At 55.7% G+C, this 24,743-nt stretch overlaps 1 protein-coding gene across 7 annotated transcripts in view; it reads right to left on the reverse strand.

The window, feature by feature from the left end:
• Positions 1–24,743, reverse strand: part of Syt7 (synaptotagmin 7) — a 58,445-nt gene that overhangs the window by 13,939 nt on the left and 19,763 nt on the right. For 2 of the 7 annotated variants that reach the window (XM_040747795.1, XM_040747791.1), the window contains exons 2-8: positions 22,038–22,141; positions 17,778–17,857; positions 13,998–14,129; positions 12,885–13,112; positions 9,272–9,640; positions 5,622–5,744; positions 507–642 (exon numbers count right to left, since the gene is read on the reverse strand). In XM_040747795.1, the coding sequence (XP_040603729.1) occupies positions 507–642; positions 5,622–5,744; positions 9,272–9,640; positions 12,885–13,112; positions 13,998–14,129; positions 17,778–17,857; positions 22,038–22,141 (1,172 nt within the window). The remainder of the gene's footprint in view (positions 1–506; positions 643–5,621; positions 5,745–9,271; positions 9,641–12,884; positions 13,113–13,997; positions 14,130–17,777; positions 17,858–22,037; positions 22,142–24,743) is intronic. The other 5 variants (XM_040747799.1, XM_040747805.1, XM_040747815.1 and 2 more) reach the window with 5 other exon arrangements.

Genomic DNA, 24,743 nt, shown 5'->3' on the forward strand with positions numbered 1-24,743 from the left:
ACCCAGCATCTCTCTGGAAAGTACAAGTAACTGTGACATACTGTTGCCACCAGGGGGTATCATGAGAACTGCGGCCCCAGCTTTGGTCAGCAACCTAGATGGGGATCATAGGCCTGTCAGGAACAAGGAGCGACTGAGATCACTGGTGGGCTATGGAACAGTCACCCCTGGGAGCCCACTTTACATCTCTACTCAAGGGAACGCCATTGGAGGGAAGGGACACCTGCCTCAAAGGTCACTGCTGGATAGCCTCTTCTCTCAGGACATAAAAACATCTTTATGAGTAGGTTTCTTAGGCTTTTCCTCAGCAGAAAAAGATCAAAGGAAGACAAAAGAGGGAACTGAAGCATGGAGAGGCATTTTGATGAAAGAGCGGGGAAAAGAAACCAGGCCTCATTCAGTCAGCAAACACTGAGGAGCCATTATGCTGGGACTGAGTATCTAAGTCTCTCTGACTAAGTCGCCTACTTCTGGTCCCCCCACAGCCCATCCCCAGCCCTTCTCACCATGAGCATCTCGCTGGTGAGGGAGTTGACAAGGTCCGAGACAGAGGAACGGGGCTCCGTTCTGCGGTCAGACTCATCGTGAGGCGTCTGGCCAGGCACTGGGGCTGTATTCACAGCCTTCCCTCCTGCAGGCAACCTGGAGGTTGGGGGTGGGGTGGGGAGAGGTCAATGAGTATGGCTGGCAGGTGGGGCTGGGCTGGACTCCATGGGCCTGGGTGGCCACAGGATCTTCTCTGAGAACTCAGCCCCTGTCACCTCCTGTGGGCCAGCAGGAGTGAAGCCCCGGTTCACAGCCTGGTTTTCCCTGAAGACCCGCATTCAGCGCTCATCCTCCCTGAGCCTCTTCCTTAAGTGACTGGCTGAGATGTCCTGTGGGAGCTGTTTAAGAGGGGCCTTCATCGTTTCTGCCACCCCCTCCGTCCCCCACCCTGTTCTCTGGCTTACATGGCTATTCTCTGAGCACCCCTGTTCTGCAGACGTCTTCTCAGTCTGGGAAGGAGGAGGCGCCAGGTGGCCTGGCCAGGTGTCTCTCCACGTCATTACCCTCTGCAAACACTCCACAGCCTCTCTCCCAGAGCTCCACCTGTGTTTGCTCAGCCTTAGCAGAGCCAAGGTGAGGCTGAGACCACTGTCCACATGGCTCTGTCTGGCAGTGTCTGCTTCCACAGACGTCTTTTGCTGTCTCGTGCAGTGCCAGCTATGTGCTTGGAATCTACATTTACCGTGTGACCAGCGTGAAGGAGTACTAACTGTGTGTGTGTTTGTATGTGTATATGTACATGCACATGTATGTGCATGTGTGTGGTGGCCTTGATGGTCATTCTTCGGTGCTATCTCTCTTGTTTCAGACACAGGCTCTCATTGGCTAGCCAGTGAACCTCAGGAACCTGCCTGGCTTCACCTCTCCAGCACAGTGGTTGCAGATCCACCACGCTCTGCTTTTCTTTTTACCATAGGTTCTAAGGGCTCAAGGCCTGTGCTTGTGTGGCAAGTCTTTTACTGACTGAGCTATCACTCCGGACCCAAGCATGGACATTTAATTCTGATTTAATGCAAGCTCTTTTATAGGCTGAAGATGTAGCTCACTGGTAAAGGGCTTGCTTATGCAACATTAATCAAGACCCTAGGTTCTGTTTCAAACATGACACAAAAAAGTGCCACACCCATTCATATTGAATAGCCATCTTTGGGCAGGGCCTGTGATGGCCTCATGTGCCCTGGTCCCCACCGTGTTCCCCACTCACATACTTAATAAGACTCTTACCCCGAGTCAGAGAAAGACAGGCTGCCACCTAGCAGGCAACCATGGCCACGCCCAATGCCATACTGGTCCAGAGAGCTGGGATCTCTGGTTTAACAGCCAGATAATGAACCCAGGCTCCATTCAGCTGGGACTTAGGAAGGGACAACTAAGACTCTGCCCAGGGACCAGACTGGAATGTCTCATGAGGAGGAAGAGGTGGGGACAGGCAGTAAGGAAGAGATGGCATAGAGCTTGGGGCAGGCTAAAATTAAACAGCTTTGAGAGCACAGAGGCTGGATACAAGCCACATCCCCCGACACAGACCAGCTTGAAATACACGGGCGGCCACAGTAGGCAGATACAGACATGCTTGGAATATGCCAGGCCCTGGGGGAAGACACCAGGACCCAACAGCAGGGCGTGCACACACAGACGCACAGACACACACACACAAAAATTCACACAAGCCCAACAGACACCTAGAGCAACAGGGAGAAGACAGCCCGGGCAGCAGGCAGGGTAGCAGGGGTCTCTGTGGTGACACACACAGTTGGAAGCACACTTAAGATTCCCTCAAAGGGGAGACCCAGCCATGCGAAAGTGTGCGTGTGAATTGGAACAAACCAGAAGCAGGAAAGGCAGGGACAGCAGGTCATCGGGTGTTACATCCACCTGCTATGAGACCCTGGCCTTGCTCCGTAACACAGCATGGCATGTCTGCCCACTGCCCGCCCTCTCCCTGAACACCCTAGAGGTTCGGACACACCCGTGCACACGAGCCCTCCCCCCAACATCGCACACACGCACATGGACATGTGCTCATACAGACAGGCACGGGGAGGAAGAGGAGACTGAAATAGCTGGAGAGGTAAAGTCAGGTTAAAAATAGAGCAGGAGAGGAGAGAGCGTGAGATTGACTGCTGAAGGTATGAGAAAGTCGGAGTTATTTTGGCCACACCACAGCGTCAGCATAGCTGCAAAGCAGCCTGGGAAAAGATGGTCAGCACCCCTGAAGCTGTCGGAGGTCACAGGACAGAGAGACAGGCAGAGGGAGAGACAGGCAGAGGGAGAGGTCCAGGGGCTGGTCGCTGGCCCAGGGACACCCCTGTGAGGAGCAGATGGAGGAAGGAGAGAGAGAGAGAGACAGAGACAGAGAGAGAGGCTAAGAAAGGTTAGTCAGACGGGTGGAGAAGACTGCTGGGTGGACAAGGGCACAAGGAGGAGCGTGGCGGCCGACAGGAGAGGCAGAGAGGAGGCGGGGGACACACAGAGGCGGAAGAAACATGGTGGCTTCGGAGGAGGCGAGCAATGGGGGTGGCCTGGTCCGCTCTGCCCCCCACTCGGGGTGGGGGTGGGGCCACGGTGGAAACCATTTGGATCCCAAGGAGCAAAGGTGAAATGCTGGATGGCTGTGAGCACGCATGGCTGGTGTGGGAGATGAGTGGGACGACACAGCAAGGGTCTCCGCCCCCTACCCCACTCCTCACTCAAGAGTACCCGAGGCATACGCTTAGGCCCAGGGCTTGGGGATCCTGGAAGGGAGCCTTCAGGGGCACCAAGAAATGTTGGGTGGGTTGGAGGCAGACTGTCCCTCACACTCCTTGTAGCTTGCTGGATACCCATATTCTTTGCCTGGGTCCTGGAGTGGCTTAGCCTCCCTGTTCTGTCTCATGGGACTCTGTGGCTTAACAGGCCAAGGGGGGGGGTGAGCATTTCCTCCAGCAGCAGCCAAGGACCTGGGCAAGGCGTCGGCTGGGGTGGAAAAGGCATGCTTTCGAGGAAGGGACAGATGAGCCAGCCGGCGGCTGTAAGGCCCAAAGGTCAAAGGGTAGGTCCCTAAGGTGCTACAGCCTATGCCAAGCTATGGGATAGGGGCACCTGCTAGGGAGGAATCACCTGAGTCAGCAGGTCCTTGAAGCTGCCCACCATTTGGAGACACCCCAAGAGCTGTGAGAAATGAGTTTCAAATGTGGGAGGGCATGAATAGGTGGGGATGGCATGTGTCCACTCGGAAAGTGGGGCTGGATGGTGGGGAGGGCCCACGGCAGGCCTCCACCTCCAAACCCACCTTTCCCAGGCAGGCGGAGGACAAGCTGATGTCATGATCAGAAGGGATAGCTGTACTAAAATATGGAGACCTGAGTGGCAAGGAGGTATAAATAGGCTGTGGGGTGAAAATGGGGCCGGTTAATTAACACATGGGTGATGTGAAATCTCGTTTCCAGCCTGCATCTGCTCCCTCACGCTTCACACCTTCTCCCCCAACCCTTCCTGGCAGAGAGAGGGCCTGGGTTCTTGGCAGGCTTTCAGAGGGCTCCAGCCCCGCCCTGTATCCTGTAGCCCCTGGTCCCACCCTTCTCCTCCAGGCCCTCTGCCAGCCTGGAGCCCATCTTGGAGAGCCTGTGGCTCCTGCCAGACCCAAGTAGGTAAGGGGTGGCAGACTCTGCTACTCCCTCAATCTCCACTTCACATACATGGGCTCAGGAACTGACACCAGCTGTGCCACCAAGCGAAAGGACAGTTCTCATCCTCCCCTCCGACTCGCTAGAGACGTCCGACCCACTAGACATGCAACGTGGATTCAGGGCGGGAAGGAAAGAGAGGGCTGGTCTCCAGAAGCCACTGTGAGATGATAGCCAGTTAGCTGTCACAAACACCCTACCCTGCTTCCCTAAGCTACAAGCCCCTGGCAGCAGCCCGGGGCGGTCCCTTCCTGTCCCTAGCAGCCTCTAATGAGCATCAGGGTTACCAGTCTAAACCTGATCTCAGCCCAGCTCACAGGATCTGACAAGTGCCCTGGCCCTTGGGCCCATTTCCTCATTAGAAGCTTTGTGTGTTCAGTCTTTCATTTGACAGAGGCTGGGGCAGAAGCCTAGACAGGGTCTCCGACTTGTCTGAGGTCACAGAGTGAGGCTCTGGCTACACCAATGCTGGCCCACAGGCCCTACCATAGGCCTTTGGACTCCTGGGAAGCAGAACTGAGCACAAGCAGCTGTGAGCCCAGCCGAAGGCCAGGTCAAGGGAACAAGTAGATAAGGACTCCATCTTTGGGAGTGCTAATAAACCCTGCAACCTTCCACCCTCCCTTTACCTATGAGCAGTGTCCACCCACTCCTTGACACCGAGGACAGCAGGAGATGCTTCCCTGAATCCCAGGTGGCGAAGGCTAGGAGGTACAGCCTGTACTGCAGCCACCTGGCTACTCCTGGTCTTCACAGGGCCCTGAGGAAGGCAACAGGGAGCCTGGCAGAGCCAGACCCTGCCCTCGCTGTGAACGGCTGGCCCCACTTTCCATTTCTGGAGGTTGTGCTCAGGGGCCACCCTTCTGGTCCCTTCTGGTCACCAGGCCTCTCCCATTGTTCCTCATCCCAGACCCTCCCCGCCAGGGGCTCCTCTTCCATGGCTGAGTAGCAGAACAGGCCCTGCAGGCCAGAGGGAGGTTGAGGTGGTGGGGATGAGGAAGAACGGGCTTACGCCATTCCCCCAACATCCCCTCCTCACACAGCAACCACCAGAGAAACAGGGATTTCTGGGTTGGGGAGGGGGCAGAGATGAAAGATGGAGGGGCAGCAGAGGGAGGCAAGCAGGGAGATGGGGCCCAGGAGGCTGGGCTTGCTCCAGGCCAGGACAAGCATGCTGGGGAACAGGCTTGATCCAGAATGGTCCCAGGATGGTCCCTTCAGTGACCCAAGGGACACCACTGACGTGGTCAGGGGACAGAACACCAGCTGGAGGGCTTCTCCTCCCACTCCAGCATCGGCTGAAGACACCACCACCTCGTCCAGTCCAGCAGTTGGGGCCGGCTGAGGCAGGTGGCCTCTCCGTGCCTCCTTCTCTGCCGCCGCCGCCGCAGGCCTCGCCCGTGCTCGTACCTCTTGTCCCCCTGAGCGTTCTGGTTCTGCTGGGTTCCTGGGTTTTGCAGGTCAGGGATATTGGCAAAGTCATCCTGTTCCGAAAGCCCTAATACCAGGGATAGCACCACCATCCGGCCTTCCCTGCCCAGGATGGGCAGCCCACCAGCCAGGGTGAAAGGAGGCAGCCCCGTGGACAGGGCAAGGGTGAGGGGAGGAGAGAGACAGAAACAGAGAGAGAGAAGAGAAAAAGCGTAAGAAACTGGTCCTGGAGAAAAGAAACCAAGCTTCAGAACTGTAAGTGGTTGGAGAACTGAGGGGGAGCAGAGGGGAGGTCCAGCTGGCTGTGGGCCAAGAGCTGCAGTCTCTGAGGTGACATGGGAAAGGTGCTAGGCACAGGCCTGAGGAGAGGACTTAGGTATCTGGGATAGTACCCAGGGAACACACAGGCTGGAGAGTGGAGCAGAGGCCCTGGGACATGGTATCCCCAGATGCATCACTCTGATTATCTGTTCCCTGGGAGAGGGGGAAGAGACTCTCTGAATATTTTGTACAGGGCATGTTCAGGGAGGTTTGGGACACAGGCGAAGCACTGTAGAATAATCTGACATCCAATGGACATAGTACACTGTGCTCAGGGATGCCCTTCACAGATCTCGGGGTCCTTGAAACCAGCTATGCAGCTTCTAGGCTTCCAGATTTACAGCCCATCATAGGAGAATTCCAGTTCTGTCCCTTCTAGGATCCCAGGCAGAGTGGGACTTCTCTCTTGTCTACTTCCCCAGGGAATCAGAGGTGACCAGATGCCTCCAGGACCTGTTCAGCGGAGGCCTTTCCACGGAGGAGCAGTTCAGAAGGCATCGGGGAGCAAAGGTGGAGAGAAAGTCCAGAAACTTGGCAAGGTGTGGGCATGCTTTGGCAGGGCTGCGGGGAGTCTGTGCCTGCAGTGAGACACGGCTCTGAGAGAAGGTGGCCAAAGCAGAGTGGTGGGCAGGCACCAATAGGATGAGAGCGACTTGGAGAGGGTGTGTGGGCAGCAGGACAAGGTCTGAGGCCACACACCTCGAGAGTGGAGGCCTCCTCAGAGAACCTCTGTGTGGAGTTTTGCTGGTGGCTGTTCTCCCTCAAAGCCATCAAAGTCTATGAGTTTGCAGAGGCTTTGTAGAGCTTGAGGGGACCTCTGTAGAGCTCATCAGAACAAAGAGTTAAAGGATTCTCAGGCAGGGCAAGCATGAAACCACGCCTCAAGACGGGCCAAGGGAAACACAGGGAGACTGGCAGAATGTTCCAGAAGGGGGTGGATCTTAGGTCAGGAATCTACACTTCAGGCACTGACAGAAAGCAAGAGCTTCTGTGATTACTCCCCAGGGAGACTGTCAAAGTGGGACCTCTGACCAGACATAGCATCTGGGGTGAGGTATGAGGACATAAGAGTTGTGAAAATGGGAGACGCCACCAGGGTCTGAGAGAGGGGAGGAAGCTAGATGTCGAGGTGTCCTTCTTTTTCCAAGTCTTTGTCCTGGACACAGAGCCACACCAAGCTGACACTTATGCTGGCATCTAACTTTAGGGGCTCGACTCTCCCCTTCCCTCAGGCCGGATCCTGGCTTCTTTTGTTCCTGACTATTGCTAATGTCTGAGTTGGTAAAATTCCATTTGGTTGTTCAGGAGCTAGTTGAGCTGGGGGAAGGCGAACCCAATGAAAACACGTGTTCCTTTTTTTCCCCAGTTAATACATTTTTTCAGATACTGCTTTTGGTCTTCTTTAACACCGAGCTGCTCCTCTGCATAAACACCCAGATTGTCATTCTCGGCAGCTTCGCAGGCCAGGAGGGCAAGGATGAGGAGCTGAGCTGGACTTGGGGGAGACAAACTGGTCTGGCTGGATGGGGTTGCACCTAGCAAGTGGGATGGAGGCACCTCGGTGTGAGGGGAGGACAGGTTCCTGCAAGGCCAGGAGAGCCCTCACAAGTGGACTCTGGGGCCTCTGTATCTGGGGTGAAAGATCCTCGGCAACACAGCCTCTAAGCTGCAAGGCAGGGGTCGGCATACCTCAGCCTGCCAATGGTTCTGGGCAGTCCACAAACTAGGAACCGTTTCTGTAATCTAGAAACACTAAGGGGAAAAAAGAAAGCCTCATGTGGCAGAGACTGAATGTACCCTGCAAAGTATCGGGCCTTTACAGACCGAGTACGCAAGCCCTTATTGTGAGGGAGCAGTAGTGGCTGTGCTGAGCTTGGAGGTGGCCAGCAGGTAAGGGAGTATGAGAGCTGCTGTGGGGGCAGGAGCGTGGGTATGTGATGCTGGCATCTGAGCCATGCCCCAGGATGCTGGCATTTAAGTCACGCCCATCAGAATTCTAGTTGTTTAGGAAGATAGTGGGCCGGAAGAGTTGATATCTGGCCTCAGCCTAAGCAATTGCAGGAAGAACAGGAAGAGGGTGGGCACCCTCCCTCTAAGGGCAGGTGGGGCCCAGCTGCCCCTCAGTTCTGTTCGTGCCACAGCAGAACTGAATTTCTTCATCTCCTATTCCGTGACCACAACACCCATCCCAGAACAATCCATTGCCAAGACAGGAGGCCTTACTGGACATCTCTGGTGCAGCACTTGACTGCCTTCCCAGAAGGCAGGTAGACAGGCTTCCCTGATTTCCCAGGGGCAGCCTTGGGCAGAATGGACAGTAGGTCGTGGTACAGGCCTCTTGCAAGCAAGTGTGGGTACCTAGTTCTGTTGGAGGTGGCTCTTGTCTGAGCTGGAGGCTCTGGCTGGGCTCTCAGATGGAGATGTAACATGCTTTGAGGAACTTGCTTGCCTTCTGGAAGCCCTGTATCTCTCCAGTGGGCTTGGCCTCAGCTTGGGCTTCTCCTCTTCCTCCCAGTTTAATGGTGCCATTCTATACCTAAGAGGTCTCCCAGGGAAGACCGGGCTGGAACAAGGCCCATAGGCCCACAGCTCTCAGCTCCTAATGTGACCATCCCTGTGAGCATGAGGTCAGGGAAGCAGCTAGGGTCAGATGCTGGCTAGCATGGTGTTGCTTCTCCAACCCGGGTCCTTGAAATACCACACTTGGCAGCTCTGGGGGAGTGGCTCAGGTTTGTCCTCAGGGGAGGGTCATTGTGATAGGGCTGAGGTCAGGGATGGTTGGACGGGGAGGTCACGGGGGAGGATGCACGGGCAGAAAGAGCAGTAGAGTCTGGTTACAGACAGGAGGGACACTGGAGGAAGGACTGCAGGGCTCTGGAGATTTAGTGACAGGGACGGGTTGGGGAGAGGTGGAGGAAAGGGCAGTGAGGCAAGGCTGGCACCGTGACAAGAGTAGCTGGGGACTGATGGGGGGGTCAGATCTCAGGACCCGCAGAGCACTTAATTATGTGTTCTCACTAACCCTCAGAGGGCAGGGCTTCTCTTCTCAAGCCTCGGGAACAGTGAGAGGGTCTGCAGAGTTCTAGGGGCTCTGATACAAATCCTTTCATGGTGGGGCTCCAGCTATAGGTCACAAAAGGCTGGGGAGGGGGACCCCTAAACCTGCCAGACACACTGTGGGAATGTGTGTTCCCACACAGAGGAACATGGAACAAGAGTGTCTTGCTTCCTCTGTTCCCAAGGAGACTTGTGGGGGAAAGGCTGGGTTGGGGAGGTGGGGAGCCGGCCCGCTCAAGGGGAGGACTTACAGGAAGGATTTCATGTCCAAGCCTCGGTTTCGAATCTGCCCCACCACGTGGTCCCAGCTGCCTGGGTTGGAGCGGCTGCGGCCCCCAGCTGCCCGGTACTTGGAGCCGGCCGAGGTGCCCTGCCGAGCCTGACCCCGGCCATAGGCCCGGGGGTTGGAGCCCGGTGCCGAGGCCGCATGGGCCTGCAGCTGGCCCAGGCTCTGGCTGGTGGTGGGCTGGCTGGGCTGCCGGCCCCTCTGGTTCTGGCTCAGCGGCTGCTGCAGGCTCTGCTGCCGCATCAGTGTGCGGGGTCGCTGGCATTTCGGCTCTCCCGCGGAGCTGGGGATAGACTCAAGGGTAGTGGCCGTGGACAGGGTGGAGTCCTCGAAACTTGGGGCAGGTGGAGGAGAGGAGAGAAAGGAGAAGCAGGTGAAGGGATCACAGTGCAAGAGAAAGAAGCCGAGGGCCAGGGCTGGGAGGCCCCAGTGCAGGGCTCGCTCGGCTGGACCTCGCCAGGCCTCCATCGGAGTTGTCACTGCTGCAGTCGCTGCCACCGCCTAACCCACCCCGAGGTCCCCAGGCTGGTCCCCCCCCCCACCTCTGGACTTAGCTCGCTGGTTCCCCAGTACCTCTGTCTGGACCAACCTCTTTGCAGGTCTGAGTGGGCCGCAAGAGCTGTGGCAGCTGCGTGGTGAAGGCAGGTCCCCAGGGCCCTATGACTGCCTATCATGTTGGAGTGGGAGGGACAGAGAGCTGCCGCCACCCCTCTGCCATCTCACTAGGGGACACTAGTAACATACGCCTCTGTGTTCTGGGTACTACTGTCCTGAGACAGAAAGAAATCCAGGCCAGCACAGAGCTGGCCTGATAATGGCTGGGGAGGCAGGGCAGCCGTTCTTCAGGCTGTCAGAGGATGAGAGAAGGCAGACTCACACAGAAGCCTGCCTGGTGGCCAGCACAGCTTTGGGATTCAGTTCTGGGGCAGATCTCTGACTTCTTCCTAGGGTATCCTGCCCTGGTGCCTAGGCAATGATTCCCACTCAAAAGTGGGGACCAAGGAAAGAGCAGACAGGAGTGGGGAGTCCCGGAACCAGCAGTCTGCACCCACCCTAGTTCTGACTGGCAGTGGGGGATCTTGCTTCTTCACATATAAGAGGAGGTCAGTACAATAGCCCACCAGCATCTCTAAATGCGCTTGGCAAAGCAGGGCAAGGACAGACAAGAAAATGGTCTGGCTGTGAGAGACCTGGGTTCAAAGCTCACTTCTGCCATTACTAACGGGCAGCTTTCGGTGAGGTTTTATACCTCTTAGCTTCTCAGCTGTAGACAGAGGGTGCAAAACAGCCCTTCACCGGCCTGCTTTGGAGCTGAGGTCAGGGCTGTGCCACTAACTGCTACCATGCCAGGGCTCAAGGGCAGGGGTTTGTGTTTCAGCTTAAGGTTTTGTGTTTCTGCCTGTTTTGTGCTCTGGCCAAAGATTTAACAATTCCTATGACAAGACTGGAGGCAAACTGTCACTCAAGTGGCAGGGAGTCAAACCAGACACTGTGTTGAACAATTCCAAGTAAAGTTCCTTCTCCCTGAGTCTGAGGTTACAGCCTTTTCTTCCTTTCCCTATCCAGCTGTCTGGAATTAGGGGCAGTCAACTATGACCTATAAGCTGAATTTAGCCCACTGCCTCCTTTTATAAATAAAGTTTTACTGGAACCCAGCTGCTGGCATTTGTTTACATTCCACTTGAGGCTGAGCAGTGTGAAAGATGTGGCCTTGACTTGCAAAGCCCGCGTATTTCCTAGCTGTCACTTGGCCCTTTAGTGAGAGAGTTGGTCTATCCCTGCTCAGGGCCACAGGATAGCCAAGTACATCTTGGGAGTAGTAGAAGGAGGCCTCAGGACCCTTGGGAGCCACGTTCACCACAGCAGCCAGACCTCAGCCATGCTCACCCCTGAACTTACTCTGGGAACCAAAAGACAATAGTTAGGTGGCCCCTGTGGGCTTGGCAGAGAGAGAGAGAGAGAGAGAGAGAGAGAGAGAGAGAGAGAGAGAGAGAGAGAGAGAGAGAGAGAGAGAGACAGAATGAGAGAAGAAAGCAAAACATGGCTGTAATTGGGGGTTCTAGGCAGGTAGCAGCCTGGCCTGATGTGGGCTGGAATCAGGGCTCTCCCCAGGGCAGGCCTAGGTCTGTCCAGCCTTGGTAGGCCCACAGCTCAATGGGGGCAGCCAGCTGGGGGAGGGGTGCACACCATCTTCTCTGTTTCCTTGCCGACCTCATTTCTGTTTCCTATCACATCCAAAATTAGTCCAATTTACAACCTTTCAGTCACAGGAAACTAAAACTGGATCCTCCAGGCCTGAAGCCAGTGAGCGAATGCCAAGGAAGCCCAGTCAACCCTGAGCTTGGCTGGGGCAGCCTGGAGGGCAGGGGGATGTGGTTCTCAGATGGGGTGTGAAACATCCATCTCTAGAGACATTCCTGAGATCATATATCAGGAGGGAATGGACTTGTGTCCACTCAAGGCAACGAGCAAATGTGTCCTCAGCCTAGTAGTCCTCCGTGGTTCGATGTGTGTATGTGTGTGGGGGTCTTCTGAAGAAAGCCAGGAGGGCCTTGACTTGAGCTGAATATCCCAACACTAAGAAGGATCAAGGCTGCTGGCCTTCTGAGGGGAGGCTCCTTCACGACTGGAAATGAGACAGTGTCAGCAGCTCAAAGTGGAACCCACTGCCAAATTTGTGAGGTGCTTGTAGTTCAGAGGACCTGGGAATTGGAAGGGCTCTACTGTGGGAGACGGGAAGTTCTGAAAGTCAAGAGGAGAAGAAGGCAGCCTTAGTGGGAAGACAGATGCTGTGTCAACCATCCACAACTGCTCGGCAAGGCCAGGAAGTCATTAAAAAGGGACAGGCTCTTCTCACTACCCTCTGACATTTGAAAGGGGCTGCTTGCTGGGGCTCAACAATCTCAACCCTCAAGATCTCCTATCAGTGGGATAGCTCACTGACCAAGACAGGGCCAGCCCGTGGGGATGGCTGAAATGAGATGAACATTTGTGGCAGCCTGGTGGCTGCTCATAGATGAAATCCTGTGGCAGATGGTGTCATGGGACAAGCAAGGCTGGGACAAGCAGATGAAATCATTCAAAATGGAATGGCCCAAGGTGGGGTCTAGAGCCATCAGCTGGCCAAAAGAGGAGAGGCCCACAGGCTGAGGAGTGATAAAAATACAGGCAGAGATGGGCCTGCTCCCCAGGAATGGTCCCACAGTGGGACCACCAAGGGCCTGCTGCCCATGGAGGGATGACCTGATGGCTGAGATGGGGTGGCCAGTCAAAGAGGATGGGATGGCCCAAGGACTGGAGTGAAGCTGCTCTGGGGACAGAGAATGGAATGACCTGGTCACTGGCAAAGGAAGACATTAATGGGAGGCTGCCAGAGGCCTGAATGTGAGAGCATATGGCTGAGCTGGTTGTGCCTGATGGCGAGGACAATGAAAGAGTCTTGTGAAGGGATGGAATGAGCCAGGGGCCGAGGACGGCACCTCTGGGGGCAGCAGCGGGCATGCCGGGGTCCCGCTGGCCGCCCTGGTGGGGCAGGCCTGAGCTCATGGCTCTGGCAGCCATGGGGCGCCATCACTCACTTGGACAAGTTGAGCTTCCCTGCGGCCAGGTGGCTCTGCACCATCCGCCAGCGGCCTCTCCCCGCCTTGCCACTGCTGCCCGGCTCGTTGGGGGCAGCCCCGCCGCTTCTCAAGGCGTCCTCTCCGGGTGGTGGCACCGGCGCCGGCTTCTCCCCCAGCCGGCCTTCCCGCTCCACCGCCAGCCCCGCCGCCGCAGTGGCCACTTTGGCGCCTGACAGGAGGGTGCCACTGGAGGCGTGTAGGAGGCAGCCAGGCCAGAGGAGCACCGGGGGTGGCGGTGGGGGAGAGAGGGCAGGCCACACATGGGGGTGGGAGGGGGGAAGAGGAGGAAAAACATCGACAGATAAAAGGAAGAAAGAGACAGTGAGAGAGGAGAGAAACAGACGGACAAGAGACAGACAGAGAGAAAGAGAGACATCAGCACTGCAAATGGGTTAACAGTGGAGCCTGCAGAGGAGAGAGGGGACCGGGCGGGCTGGGGTCAGAGAACAACGCACCACGACAATGGAGGGGGGCCCCTCCCCACCGCCTAGGGCAGGAGCGGTGGGGGTTGGGGGAGGGCAGCCACCTCCAACTCTATCCCACAGGACAACGAAGGGTTAACGACGGAGGAAGAGCGGGCTGTCCAGGCCAGGAGGCCCCCAGGCAGGGAGAGAGAGAAAGCCGTGTTAGTCAGAGTTCATCACCACCACCGCCACCATCACCGCCACCACCGCCACGAACCACCGACCACCGACCACCGACCACCAGCAGCCACGGCCGCAGCACACAGCGGGGAGGAAAAAGCGAGCCACAACCGAGAGGGAGGGACCAAAACGGGCAACCCCATCCTGACTGCACAGAGGGTGGGGAGCCAGGGGGCGTGGCTGGGGACCAGGCGTGGCTGCGAAGGGGGCTCTCCTGCATGGCTGGCCCTGGGGGAGGTGACAGGAGAGGGACAGGCAGGCGAGGGGGGCAGGAGGGGTTGCTCGTCTCCATGGCCAGCCTGCCCATGGGGTGAAGGAGGGGAAAGTGGAGGGACAGGAGCAGGAGAGGAAGTGAGGGGGCGGGAAGGATGGGTGGGGCGTGCGCGGATACTCAGTACATATGATCAAACCAGGTAAAGTCACTCACTTGAGGGACAGTCGAGGGTCGCCATAAGGGGCGTAGGGTGAAATGTTTAGAATAAACTCCTTGGGAGGATAGGAACTCCATTTCTGCTGCACTGTGCTTTCATTGTTATTCCAAAAGTCTCTGTCTAGGTCGCTGGAGGGGCAGAGAGAGAGAGGGGAGAAAACAGGAAGATACAAGAAGAGACCAGAACAGCAAGTCCTGCAGGGGCAGAAGGGACCAGAAGGGACGTGGGGCCCCTGGGGGCACACAGAGGGTAGGGCCTCGAGGGTCTGCTCCTGCAGAGGAAGAAAGGCAGGAGGGGGGATGGCCACTGCAGCCTGGGCCAGGCACCCCCGCACTCACACACGCATGTAGGTGCACACTCATACGCACACACACGTGCACTGGAAGGCTAGCCGGGGGAAGCCGCACAGGAAGGAGACAAGCTGCGGGCAGGCAGACAGGAGAGCCTCGTGCCTAGGAAGCTGGTGGAGAGAGAAAGACCATGAGAGAGGCGGGGTTGGGATGGGGATGGGGGTGGGAGACAAGACCTGGATGGGGCAAGGGGCACCCTGGGGGAGGGGAAGGTGCTAGTTCAGTGTCAGAAGTGTTGGAAAGCACCTGCTGCTGGTAGCTGGCCCTGTCTCTCTCTGGCCTCAGTTTCCCATCAAAGGAGAAGACTGGCTTTTCTCCCTCTTCCATCTTCTCTTCAGTGGCCTAACATGTCCCCTGGCTTCTTCCTCTGGTGAGGCTGGAATACAGGGTTTCCAAGAAACTGAGACAAATGGGGTGATTGGGACCGGTTAGGTGAGGCTTCCGGATAAAGGGAGGTAGCCTGGTCTCTGATGCCAGAGAGGATATCACCAGGGGTCATCAAGATCCTCTGTTCTGGGGACTATGTGGAGAGAGTTTGCTCTTCTGTCAGTGGAGCCAATGGGACCTGCCCAGCCTTGGGCCCACAGTATAAACTTGGTCTGGCCAACTGGGAAGGTTTCTTGTGCTCCTGTCCCTAAGGTGGAGCTGCTGGGTTTAGAAGGGACCATCACCCTAGCCCACCACCCCTCCTTCCGGGTGACTTTTCGTCAGCTGACAGGCTAACAGCATAAAGGACGTTGGGATTTCTGTGTAGGGGTATAGGGTAGAGTAGGTGGCAGAACCCTGGACTCCTGTAGTTCATGGCCTGGAGGTTTCAGAAACTACGGACAGCTTGTTAGCTTCCTGGGATCCCAAAGCGGCAGGGACTGGTGCTGAGAGAGACAGAGAGGTAGCTCCCAGGCCACTGAGTCATTCCGGAAGGGAGTCATGTACGGGTGACAGGAATGCTGCTACAGTAAGGGTCGAGGAGGAGAGTCTGGCCTGTGCCATGCTTGGGTGAGAAGAAGCACGGACAGAGGGCCGGCATTATGGGGGCGTTCTTCCCTAAGGGTCAACTTTTCTCAGGGGAGCTGCTTCTCATGTCCCTGAGAGTTAGGTCTTGACCTTGGTGCTCCATCTGAGACTCAGGCACAGAGAAGAAAAAGAGATGAGAAGCTGGGCTGTCACTATGGGCCTAGAGGAGATGGTAGCCTTGGCTATCCCTAGAGATAGTCACTTACTATCTAAATACACTTTGGAAATGTCTCACAGGGGAGTCTATGCACAAAGTTCAAGCCCAGGCCCTGAGCCAGCTCACAGAGACAGGGGGAACAGTGGGTAGGGAAGGGAAGCAGTCTCCAGTAGAAAATTCTCTCTCTACGAAAGATCTCATGCCCATAAGAGATACACCTTTGGCTCCACTCCCCAGCAAGACCTTGCTTGGATGGAGACTGCCCACATCGGGTGTTAAAGGAATGCAGCAGGTTGGCAGTCTCCCTCCTCATGCCCCCTCCAGGTCTCCATCCAATCTAGGTCCTAGAGGGAAAAGACCCACCCAGCATCATTGCCAGGTTGTCCCCCGACCCTGAGTTCTGGGGCCACTTGGATTTCTACCGTGGTACTGGAAAAGAAGATCCCACGTAAAAGAAGGTTGGGGAAACCGGTTCCTTTGCTGCATGACTTGTCGGTCCTAACGTGTCAGTGGCCGTCAGTATCGCCAAAAGGGAGATGGAGTGTGCAGTGTTTCCCAGACTTGGTTGCTGTGAAATCTTGGGTATGTTAATCATTTCTGAGGCACAGGTGCTCCAAGGAACAGTTTGGGAAGCGCTGCTGAAGAATGCAGTGTCCCAGAACCCTTGACAACATGATCCCTTTGAGGAGGCGCTATGCCAGTGGGGAGTTATGAAGTAAATAAATTGCCCAGGATGGGGAGTACAGGAACCCAGACATGGGTAGTGGCTTCTGTGTCAGGGGCAGGGCCTGGCAGCACATCAGGTGGAAGCAGGCTCAGACTGTGGACAGTGGGTCTACAGGGCGTCAGAGGGTCACTCTCCCCTCACTGCGCCTTAGAGCTTCCTCTGGATGCTGGCTGTCGCCTGCTTTCTACCCTGATGCCCTCCTTTCCACTTGCTGGCTAGAGGAGGATACTTTCTAGAATGCCTTCCCTGTCATGAGCACCCCTATCTAGGAAGGTTATGATCACCTATTTTCACTCGGGGCTTCAAATAGCCCAGACTAGAGGTAGCCTCTTGCTCGGCTCACATGATCCTCCTCAACCCCCACCTTCAGAAAGCTCAGAGCCTGTCTTCTGCAACAGCCCCCAAGTCCTACCAGCTCCTGCCTTTGAAGAAGGAGAGCATGCAACCGAACTCAGCTTCAAAGACTCCCCGTGGTCTCCTCTGAGCCTTCCACCCATCCAAGCCCTAGTTGGCCCACCCTTCTATTCATCCCCCACCTCAGACAACCCCCCCCTCACAACTTCTATGAAAGCCCCAAACAGGGTCAGAGCAGGAGATTTAAAAAACAGGAGGGGCAGGGAGGGAGCCTTCAGGAATGGATAGGGGAGCAAGGGAAGAATGAGTAATGCAGGAGGGCAAGGGTGTGCAGGGGTGCAGGGGTGCAGGGGAAGGGACAGTGAAAGTGGAGGGCCTTGAATTGACAGGGAAGGGGGAGGGGGAGGGCTGGGGGGGCTCAGCTTCCAGGCAAAGCTCCTTGGCCAGCAGACTTGATCCCATCCAGGTGGGCTGGACAGAACTCCCTATGAAGGCCTGGTCTCCATGGACAGCAAGGCAGGGAAAGGTCTGTTCTCAGAGCCTGAGCCCTATGTGGACTCTCCTAGTGACTCTCAGCAGAGGGCTGGCCAAGGTGGTCTTGGTCTATGGACTAGGCTCTTAGCTCTCGGTGGGGAACTCTAGGCAGGGTATAATCCACAGGACCCAAAGGGGGACAAGATGCACTTGGAGGACTGAGCCCCTCCCCATGGGCCTCATTCCCCGGGCTCAGCACTGAGACCAGCTGGGGTCCTTATGGCTTGTCTGCCACCCTTTCCAGGTTGCCCTGGGAGCATGTGAGGAGAGTGAGAAAGGAGACTCAGACTATGAGGAGAGGATTCCAAGCCCAGAAGTAGGGTCTTGGGGAGAGACTGAAGGGCCCAGGGGCCTGCCAGGGGGGTGGGGACAGTGTGTATGACACTGAGAGCTGGACAGAAGAATTAGCATGGCACAATAGGGCTATGCGTGAGAGGCAGCCAAAATCCCAGGGTCTGAGGCATAAGAGGAAAAAGGGGGCCTTGGCGTTGTCCAGGGTTCTGAGACCAAGGAGGTGGGCATGGGCCTCAGGGAGTGAGGGACATACTAGATGTGTGTGTGGTAGGTCTGAGGAATGGTAGAAGGGGCTTCTCCCATGTGGGCTGTCTGTGTACCCCCAAACTGGCAGCCTGGCACCTACTTGATGGCTTTCTTCTCACTGCGCCCGCGCCCCGAGTCTGGCGTGCCCACCGTCTCCAAGGAGTTCTTGTAGCGTTTGCCCTGTGGAGACAGTATCAGGGTTATTTCTTGGGTGAAGATCTGGGCATTCCCCATTTCTCCAGAGCGGGGGCTCCAGAGGAAAGGAGAGAGACTAGAATTTAGATTATCAACAAAGTCTAGAGTCCCTGTGAGGGATTATTGTCATTGTGGGGTGGTTGTCCCACGACCATGAACCTTGTGGGTTCTAGGACCTGCCTCTGCCTACAAACAATCCTTCATGCCTGACCCTCAGGTATCAGGCCATCCTGTCTGCCTGTCTCCTGTGCCTCTGGCCCAGCTCCCAGAAACACAGTTCCCTCTGCTGTGGACAGACGGCTCTCAGGCGCCTGGCCACGTCACAATGTCCACGTCACCACCCCCAGATGGTGGGGGTGGCATCCTGCAGGGCAAGGTTGGCAGTGGCCAATGATGTGAGTGGTGGGGGCGGGGAGCAGGCCACGTGCCTGAGCCTGCCAGCATTGTTGGTCATTGCTTGGGGGCTCTCTGTCCCCATGCCCTAGGGCTAGGAAGCAGGGACAAGGCCTCTGTAAGAGATAATCTTGGGAAGAGAGAGTACATACATCCTGACCCTAGGGGCTTCAAGGTTTCCTGGCCCCTGGACAGCCCCCAGAGTTGCTTAGCCCAGTGTAGGCAGACAAGGAGCAGGGATGGGCATCCTAGGTTCACCAGTGCAAGGAAGAACAGCAACAACCAGGCCTGCTGCTGGGAAGGTGAGCACCATTCACCTTCTCAGTTTGGGTTTCTAAATTTAGCTCATGTAGAGCCCGGCCCCATTAACATTCCTAGCTGCCACCAAGCATCCTCACAAACACCCCATGGGCCTCAGGCCTGGGCCAGGCACCACTGGGTTGGTGCAGTTTGAGGATCCAGGCTGGACAGGGGCCAGGTTTGCCCTGCAGACCCCTTTACCCCTGGTTGCTAACGGGCCCTGAACTAGCTGAGTGGGGACAGACAAGTGCAGACACACATGTGTGCAAGCATGCACGTGTATGCTTGCACATTCCCTCATGTGCACCGACACTGTAGCCATAACAGTCAATTATTCCATCCTTCCAAACACAGAATAAAAGCTGCCACGGCCGTGTTCCCACATGCCCCCGCCAGCTGCAGCCCCTTCCCGGCCACGGGAATCTGAGGAAACTGCAGCAAAGCTCCCAGGAACACGTGGAGTGCAGAGGCCTCCCTCCATTGTACATGCAGCACCTCTACATCTCGGGGCACCTTGGTGTGGCCCTGGCAGAGCCACGGGTGCCCCATGTCACCCTGGCCAACCTTTCCACCCTCTCTGACCTCTCTATCCTCCCTCTGGAATAGTTTGATGTCACCACATGGGTCCGCTGGAGAAGGGGCTCCCGGTACCAGACAGCATCAGTTTCTCTGTTTATTTGTGTCAGCTCCTACTTCCTGGCACAAAGTCACACAAAGGCAAGGCTTTTTTCACTCTCCAGCACCTAGAGTGGCATCTGGCTCCTACAGGTAGTTCATAATGTCCCCATTCACACGGAGGCTTGGGCCTCAAGCTGTTTCCCTGAGCTCAAATATTCAAACCCAAATACAGAGATGTCAGGCCTTCAGGTCCACAGAGCCACCCTCCCTCACATTTCTCTGGTCTCTCTCATCATCTGTTTCTTAGAGGTTCAAATCCCAAACAGTTCCAAACATTGACGGAGACCATCGGGGTGGGGCCGTGCTGTGGTTACCAAGGACCTTAGGCAGGAGCCAGAGTCCCACTGTTCCCCAGGATCTGGGCAGCACAGGGCCCTTCTGAGGGAAACCTTGAGACTCTGTCCACCTGCTCCTCTTTCTTTCAGGTATTTGCAGGAGAGCTAGCCTTGGCTAGTGCCATCTTCCAAGGATGTTCAGCTGCCCCTTCCTCAAGGCCAGGTAGGACTGGAGTTGGTGATCTTGATGGCCTAGAGCATTTGGGGGAGATTCTAACTGCCGCCCACCTGCAGCTCAGAGAACTTTTCCTGCTGTCTGCACAGACTAACTCTGCAGCAGGAGCCAGAGTGCTATGTGGGACAGGACCCAGGGAAGGATTGGGCTGGGGCATTGAGAATTTCAAGGACAACCCAAATTAACAGAAAACCTAGGTGAGGTCCCAGAGATACTGGGTGGCTTGAGAGGAACCTGCTTGTCAGGGAGGGGACTTGCCAGGATGATCTGGAAAAGCCAGCTGAAGATTATGGAAGTTATTAATGTCTGGAAATGGGATCTGGGCTGTCAAAGTATCGTGTCACTGGGACTGAGGGCACAGGAAGGCAAAGAGATCCCAGCTGCCACCGTCTGTGAGGACAGTGTTTTAAGGTCCCTTCTAAAGACCAAGGAAGCAGCCTGGGTAGAAAGGGTCCTGTCGTCTGGGATCCATGGTGCCAGGAGCTTGGGGTCGTGGCGGTGGGGAGCGTCCTGAGAGAGCGATGTTCTATGAAGCCCAAGTCCAGGGAGACAGACTGTGGTCTGGAACCCTGGAAAGGTTCCTAGCTGGAGGCTGCAGTGTGGTTGGGCCAGCGAGGTTGCTGGTTCAGAACCTCTCAAATGGCCAAGGCACTCTAATTCTCCAACTACAAACAAACCTGTCTCACACTCTGTTCTCAACAGAGATGCTGGTGGGGTGAGGCCGTTTGTACTCTGGTCTTGGAAAGGGTGTCTTCACACACACACACACACACACACACACACACACACACACACTCAGAGTGGCACAGTGCATATGCAGGGAAGACTAGGACATGGGGCAGACCTCAGTTACACAGGGATCTGAGAAAATGATACACATCCACTGCTTACCAGTATGTATACACTCAGACACAGGACAGACAGACAGACACCCAGTCACCAGCTCATACAACCTTTTTCCTCTGCCTTCAAACACAGACAGGCAGGAACAGTCTAGCCAGCCCTACAAGGCACACACCAAGAGCAGTCACTTCCATGGTCTCAGAAGACAGCGGTACTCAGGGCACGAAGGCCATCTCCTTCCAGTACCTTCCTTGAAATTCTGAGGCGGATACGATGGGCCAAGGAACAATGGATGGCAGCTAGCTCACACTCCTGCCCACAGCAGGGGATAGCTCACACTCACACAGGGCTCCTACCCCTGGTACTTCCCCAGGGGTAGGAGCTGCCTATCTACCCCAGGGTGGAGAGACTCACCCAGTAAACAAAATTGCCTTCTTGAAGGAGCCATGCTGGGTTATCAGTCCCTTAGCTTCTCCTCATAGATTCCTCACCAGACCTCAAACTCTTTCCAAAGGTGCTTGCCCCTTCTCTTCCTACATGGGAGTGGGGCATGCAGTCTCTACTCACTCAGGGTCTATGACCCAGCTTTACTCCTGCCCTTACGGTCCCTCTGTGTATGCTGCCCCAATTATCCCATTCTGAACGCGGGTGGAGGGGTGCCTGATCCCTGCCCTGCCCCTGGGACATCTCTGAACCTCTATTGAGATCATTCCCTGTAGCCCTCAAAAGTCCCACTGCGCTACTGGGCGGAATGGGAGGTGGGACTCAGGCTGCAGGGCCCAGCAAGGGGGTCCTGCGGGAACAGCGGCACTTGCCTAGCTGAAGAGTGCTGGAGGAATGGGTGACTCACAGTTCTCCCTCCCGGCGCCCTCGGGTGATGAATGTCCCTCCTGACAGTCTCGTTACTTATTGATAGCCTAATCCCGCTCGTTAATTCCCCAGCCCTCGTTAAAAATGAAAAGAAGCCGTTTGTGCTTGTACAAACCAGGAGAATCAGGATGGATGCGCAGGAGGCTGGGGGTGGGGCGGGGCAGGCGGCGCCTTCTCATTGGTCAGGAGGCTATGTGGATTAGCCACGCCCATTGAGGGGCGTGGGGAGGGGAAGGGTGGTGCGACTAGTAAGGGGTTCAGAGGGCCTCATTTCTCAGTCTGCAGTTCTTTATGCGTGAGGTGGTGCATGTGAGCGCACCCACCTGCCCGTGTAGTGATCTATGTGTGTCCCCGATGTGTGTGCCTCTGGGTATAAAAAGATGTATAGGACCAAGACTCAAACAAAAGAGTGTGTGTAAGCTTGTGGTGTGAAGTTGTCTGCACTTGTCCCTGACTGTCGGCAGACAGGTCATCTGCCTACGCACTCCATAGAGTTGGAAGCCAGCAAATGCAGGATGGCAGGGTTCAGGGTGGGGCCCAGCCCCAAAACTTCTCCCCACAAGAGCCTCACCAGTTTGCGCTGACACCAGTGGCACAGGCCGCAGAGGACGATAGTGACGCTAAGGCTGACGGTGATGATGGCAGAGACCAGCAGGACATCGCGGGTGGGCGCCCCTGAGGAGGACATGCACAGTCAGATCATTATGGACCAGGGCCATCCTCCATCCCAGAGCCCCCAGAACAAGCACCGCTCCCCTCCTTTCTGGCACTTTTCACTACCAGTTCGGCCTTTTCTGCCTGAGCCTGGGAAGTTTTCCCTGCTTCCTCAGCTTCTTCATCAGGACAAACAGAAGAAACACGCTGCTCAAACACTCATCCTGTAAACAGTACCCCTTTCAAAGGGAGAGAGCACATCTATGCCCCTAGGTCCATTGATGATTTTGGAAGAGCCACAGCTCCTGTGTGGCCTTCCTGTGCTCCACATGCCAGACCTAGTTCTGAGCAGTAAACAGGCCCAGAGGCCACCTGCCCTCTGAACACCTTCAGACTCCCTTAAGGGCTTGGCCAAGACTCAACAGTGAATGTGTAATCAAAAGGGGATCTCTGGGATTTTCGGGCCACATTAACTCAACTTGGCTTCGCTGGAAGCCCTCTTCTGTCAGCTCCATCCTAAGCCCCTTGGCTTGCTTCCAGCCTTCTCATCCTTGTTGGCTCCAGCCTCCTCAGCATTATTTGTAAGGTCCCAGAAGCTCACAAGAGTCACCTGAGGCTTCCACCTTAAGCATCCTGCGGTCTCATATTTGAGGGGTGGAGCCCCTCTGTGGGAGGAAAACCCCAGGTTTCTGCACAGATCCCGTTTCCTAACTCCATGGCCCTGGATGAGCAGTATGAGCACTCAGTTTACTCCTCTGGAAATGCAGATTTAACAGCTTCCTCTGTCTTCCTCACAGGGGGTTGTAAACATTAGCCCAAAACAAATGTATAGACTGCAAAACCTGGACCAAAAATGACCACGTGGGGGAGTGAGCGGAGGGAAAGCAACAAAGAGCGCACATGAGCTCTAAATATGTGTGCACTGGGACGTGTCCTAAATCACGAAGATGCAGTTTATTTACAGAGGAGCCTGCATGGGCTTCTCGGTGCCAGTGATTGTGGTAATTAAGAGTTGACAGTATCTGTCTGGTCCTGGTTCCTGTGGCTTTAGCTTCTGCGTCTCCTCTCCTCTGGGCCTCTCCTGCATAGATGTCTCCTAGAGGAGAGACGGGTGGGTCTCTCTCGGCTCTCAGGGCCCCCAACTCAGTGCCCACCACTGTGGCACCCCAAGGAGCCTATTTACCACCCTTTCTTTCTAGAAGGCTGTTTGGGCCAAACCAACTTCCTAGACCTCCCAGGAAACATTGCCCTCACTCAGTCCTCACCAGCCTACCACCTGCCAGCCAACTGCTCACTCCTAATCACAGGAAACCCCTGGGCCCAATTCCTGTCAGCTTTATGTGCAGCAAAGATGCTCTGATCTGGTCCTACCCTATGGCCATGGACAAGTCCTTGATGTCTGGGACATGAGTGTCAACTATGTAAAAGAGTTGACTCTTCCGAACTCAGACAATGAGCCAGGATTTCCAGGTATTTCACCTACAGGGACAACTTCATTCTCATGACAATAAGAGAGATAAGGATCATAAATTGGTTTCGTTCTACAGATAGGGTAACTGAGGCTTAAGAGGTTCGGATATCATGTTCAGTCACTTAGCAAGTGGATAGTAACTGAGGGACAGGACCAGGCAGTCTGTCGCAGTATCCACACTCCTTGCTGGTTCTCAAAGTGTGCTCTTTGGAACACCTAGATTTCCCTTGACTCCCTTGGGGTCTGCAGAAGCAGGCTCTGAGTAGAGAAGGCTGAAGCCTTCTTCAATCAAATCAGCATCATTTCCCTTGGCTTTACATCTTGGGCTTTTGAAGAAAATTACATTTGAAGAAGGAGATACTGAGCAAAGTTGAATCCTTCTGGAACGATGGCTCTAGGGTCTCCTGCAGTGTGGATGCTATTATCTTTCAAGGAGCTGACTCCTCCCCTTCAAGATCCCTCAGCCCCCTCAGCATCCCTCGCACAGCCCTTGAAGGCAGGGTGAAACAAATGCTTGCCATTACAAATTGCACTGATGTTGGGAATAAAAGTGACAAGATGTCCTTGGCCAGCATGCCCTCAAGTGCTGTTACCATCAAGGGGCACAAGCGTGTTCTCGCCTGCCAGCCAGAAGGAACCATTCCTGGAGGATGGAGTCACTGTGTCCCTGGGCTGCCAGGGACCTTGGAAGTCACAGAGTCAAGCCCATGATGCATGATCCCCTCTGGACAGCCCTGGTGTTGACAGGGAGCTGTTCCTGCAGGAGGTTGGCTCTCCTGCAAACAACACTGAGGAGGCTGCTGTAGCTTGTGCCGAGTCCAATCTGTCTCCCTGGAACTCACAGTTGCGGTCCTCAGCCTGCCCTCGGGCAGCTCTGCCACCTGACAGGCCTCTGAATCCCTGCCGACAGCTCTCATGTCCCCTTCAAGTCTTCTCCAGGCAAAGCCGCCCCAGCTCTTCTATCCCTCCTCAGATGACATGCATGGTCTCAAGTCCTCTTATCGTCAGCATATTAATGTTTGAGGAGAGGAAATGCTGCGGCCCTAGGCAGCCTTTGCCCAGGGCGGAGTTCCATGACCTCTCCTTGGACAGAGGAGACATCCTGGGTCCCCAGGGGTGAGACACAGACAAGGGCAGACAGATGACATTGGG

This window comes from Mesocricetus auratus, unplaced genomic scaffold, assembly GCF_017639785.1.
Source record: "Mesocricetus auratus isolate SY011 unplaced genomic scaffold, BCM_Maur_2.0 Super-Scaffold_4256, whole genome shotgun sequence".
Taxonomy (NCBI): domain Eukaryota; kingdom Metazoa; phylum Chordata; class Mammalia; order Rodentia; family Cricetidae; genus Mesocricetus; species Mesocricetus auratus.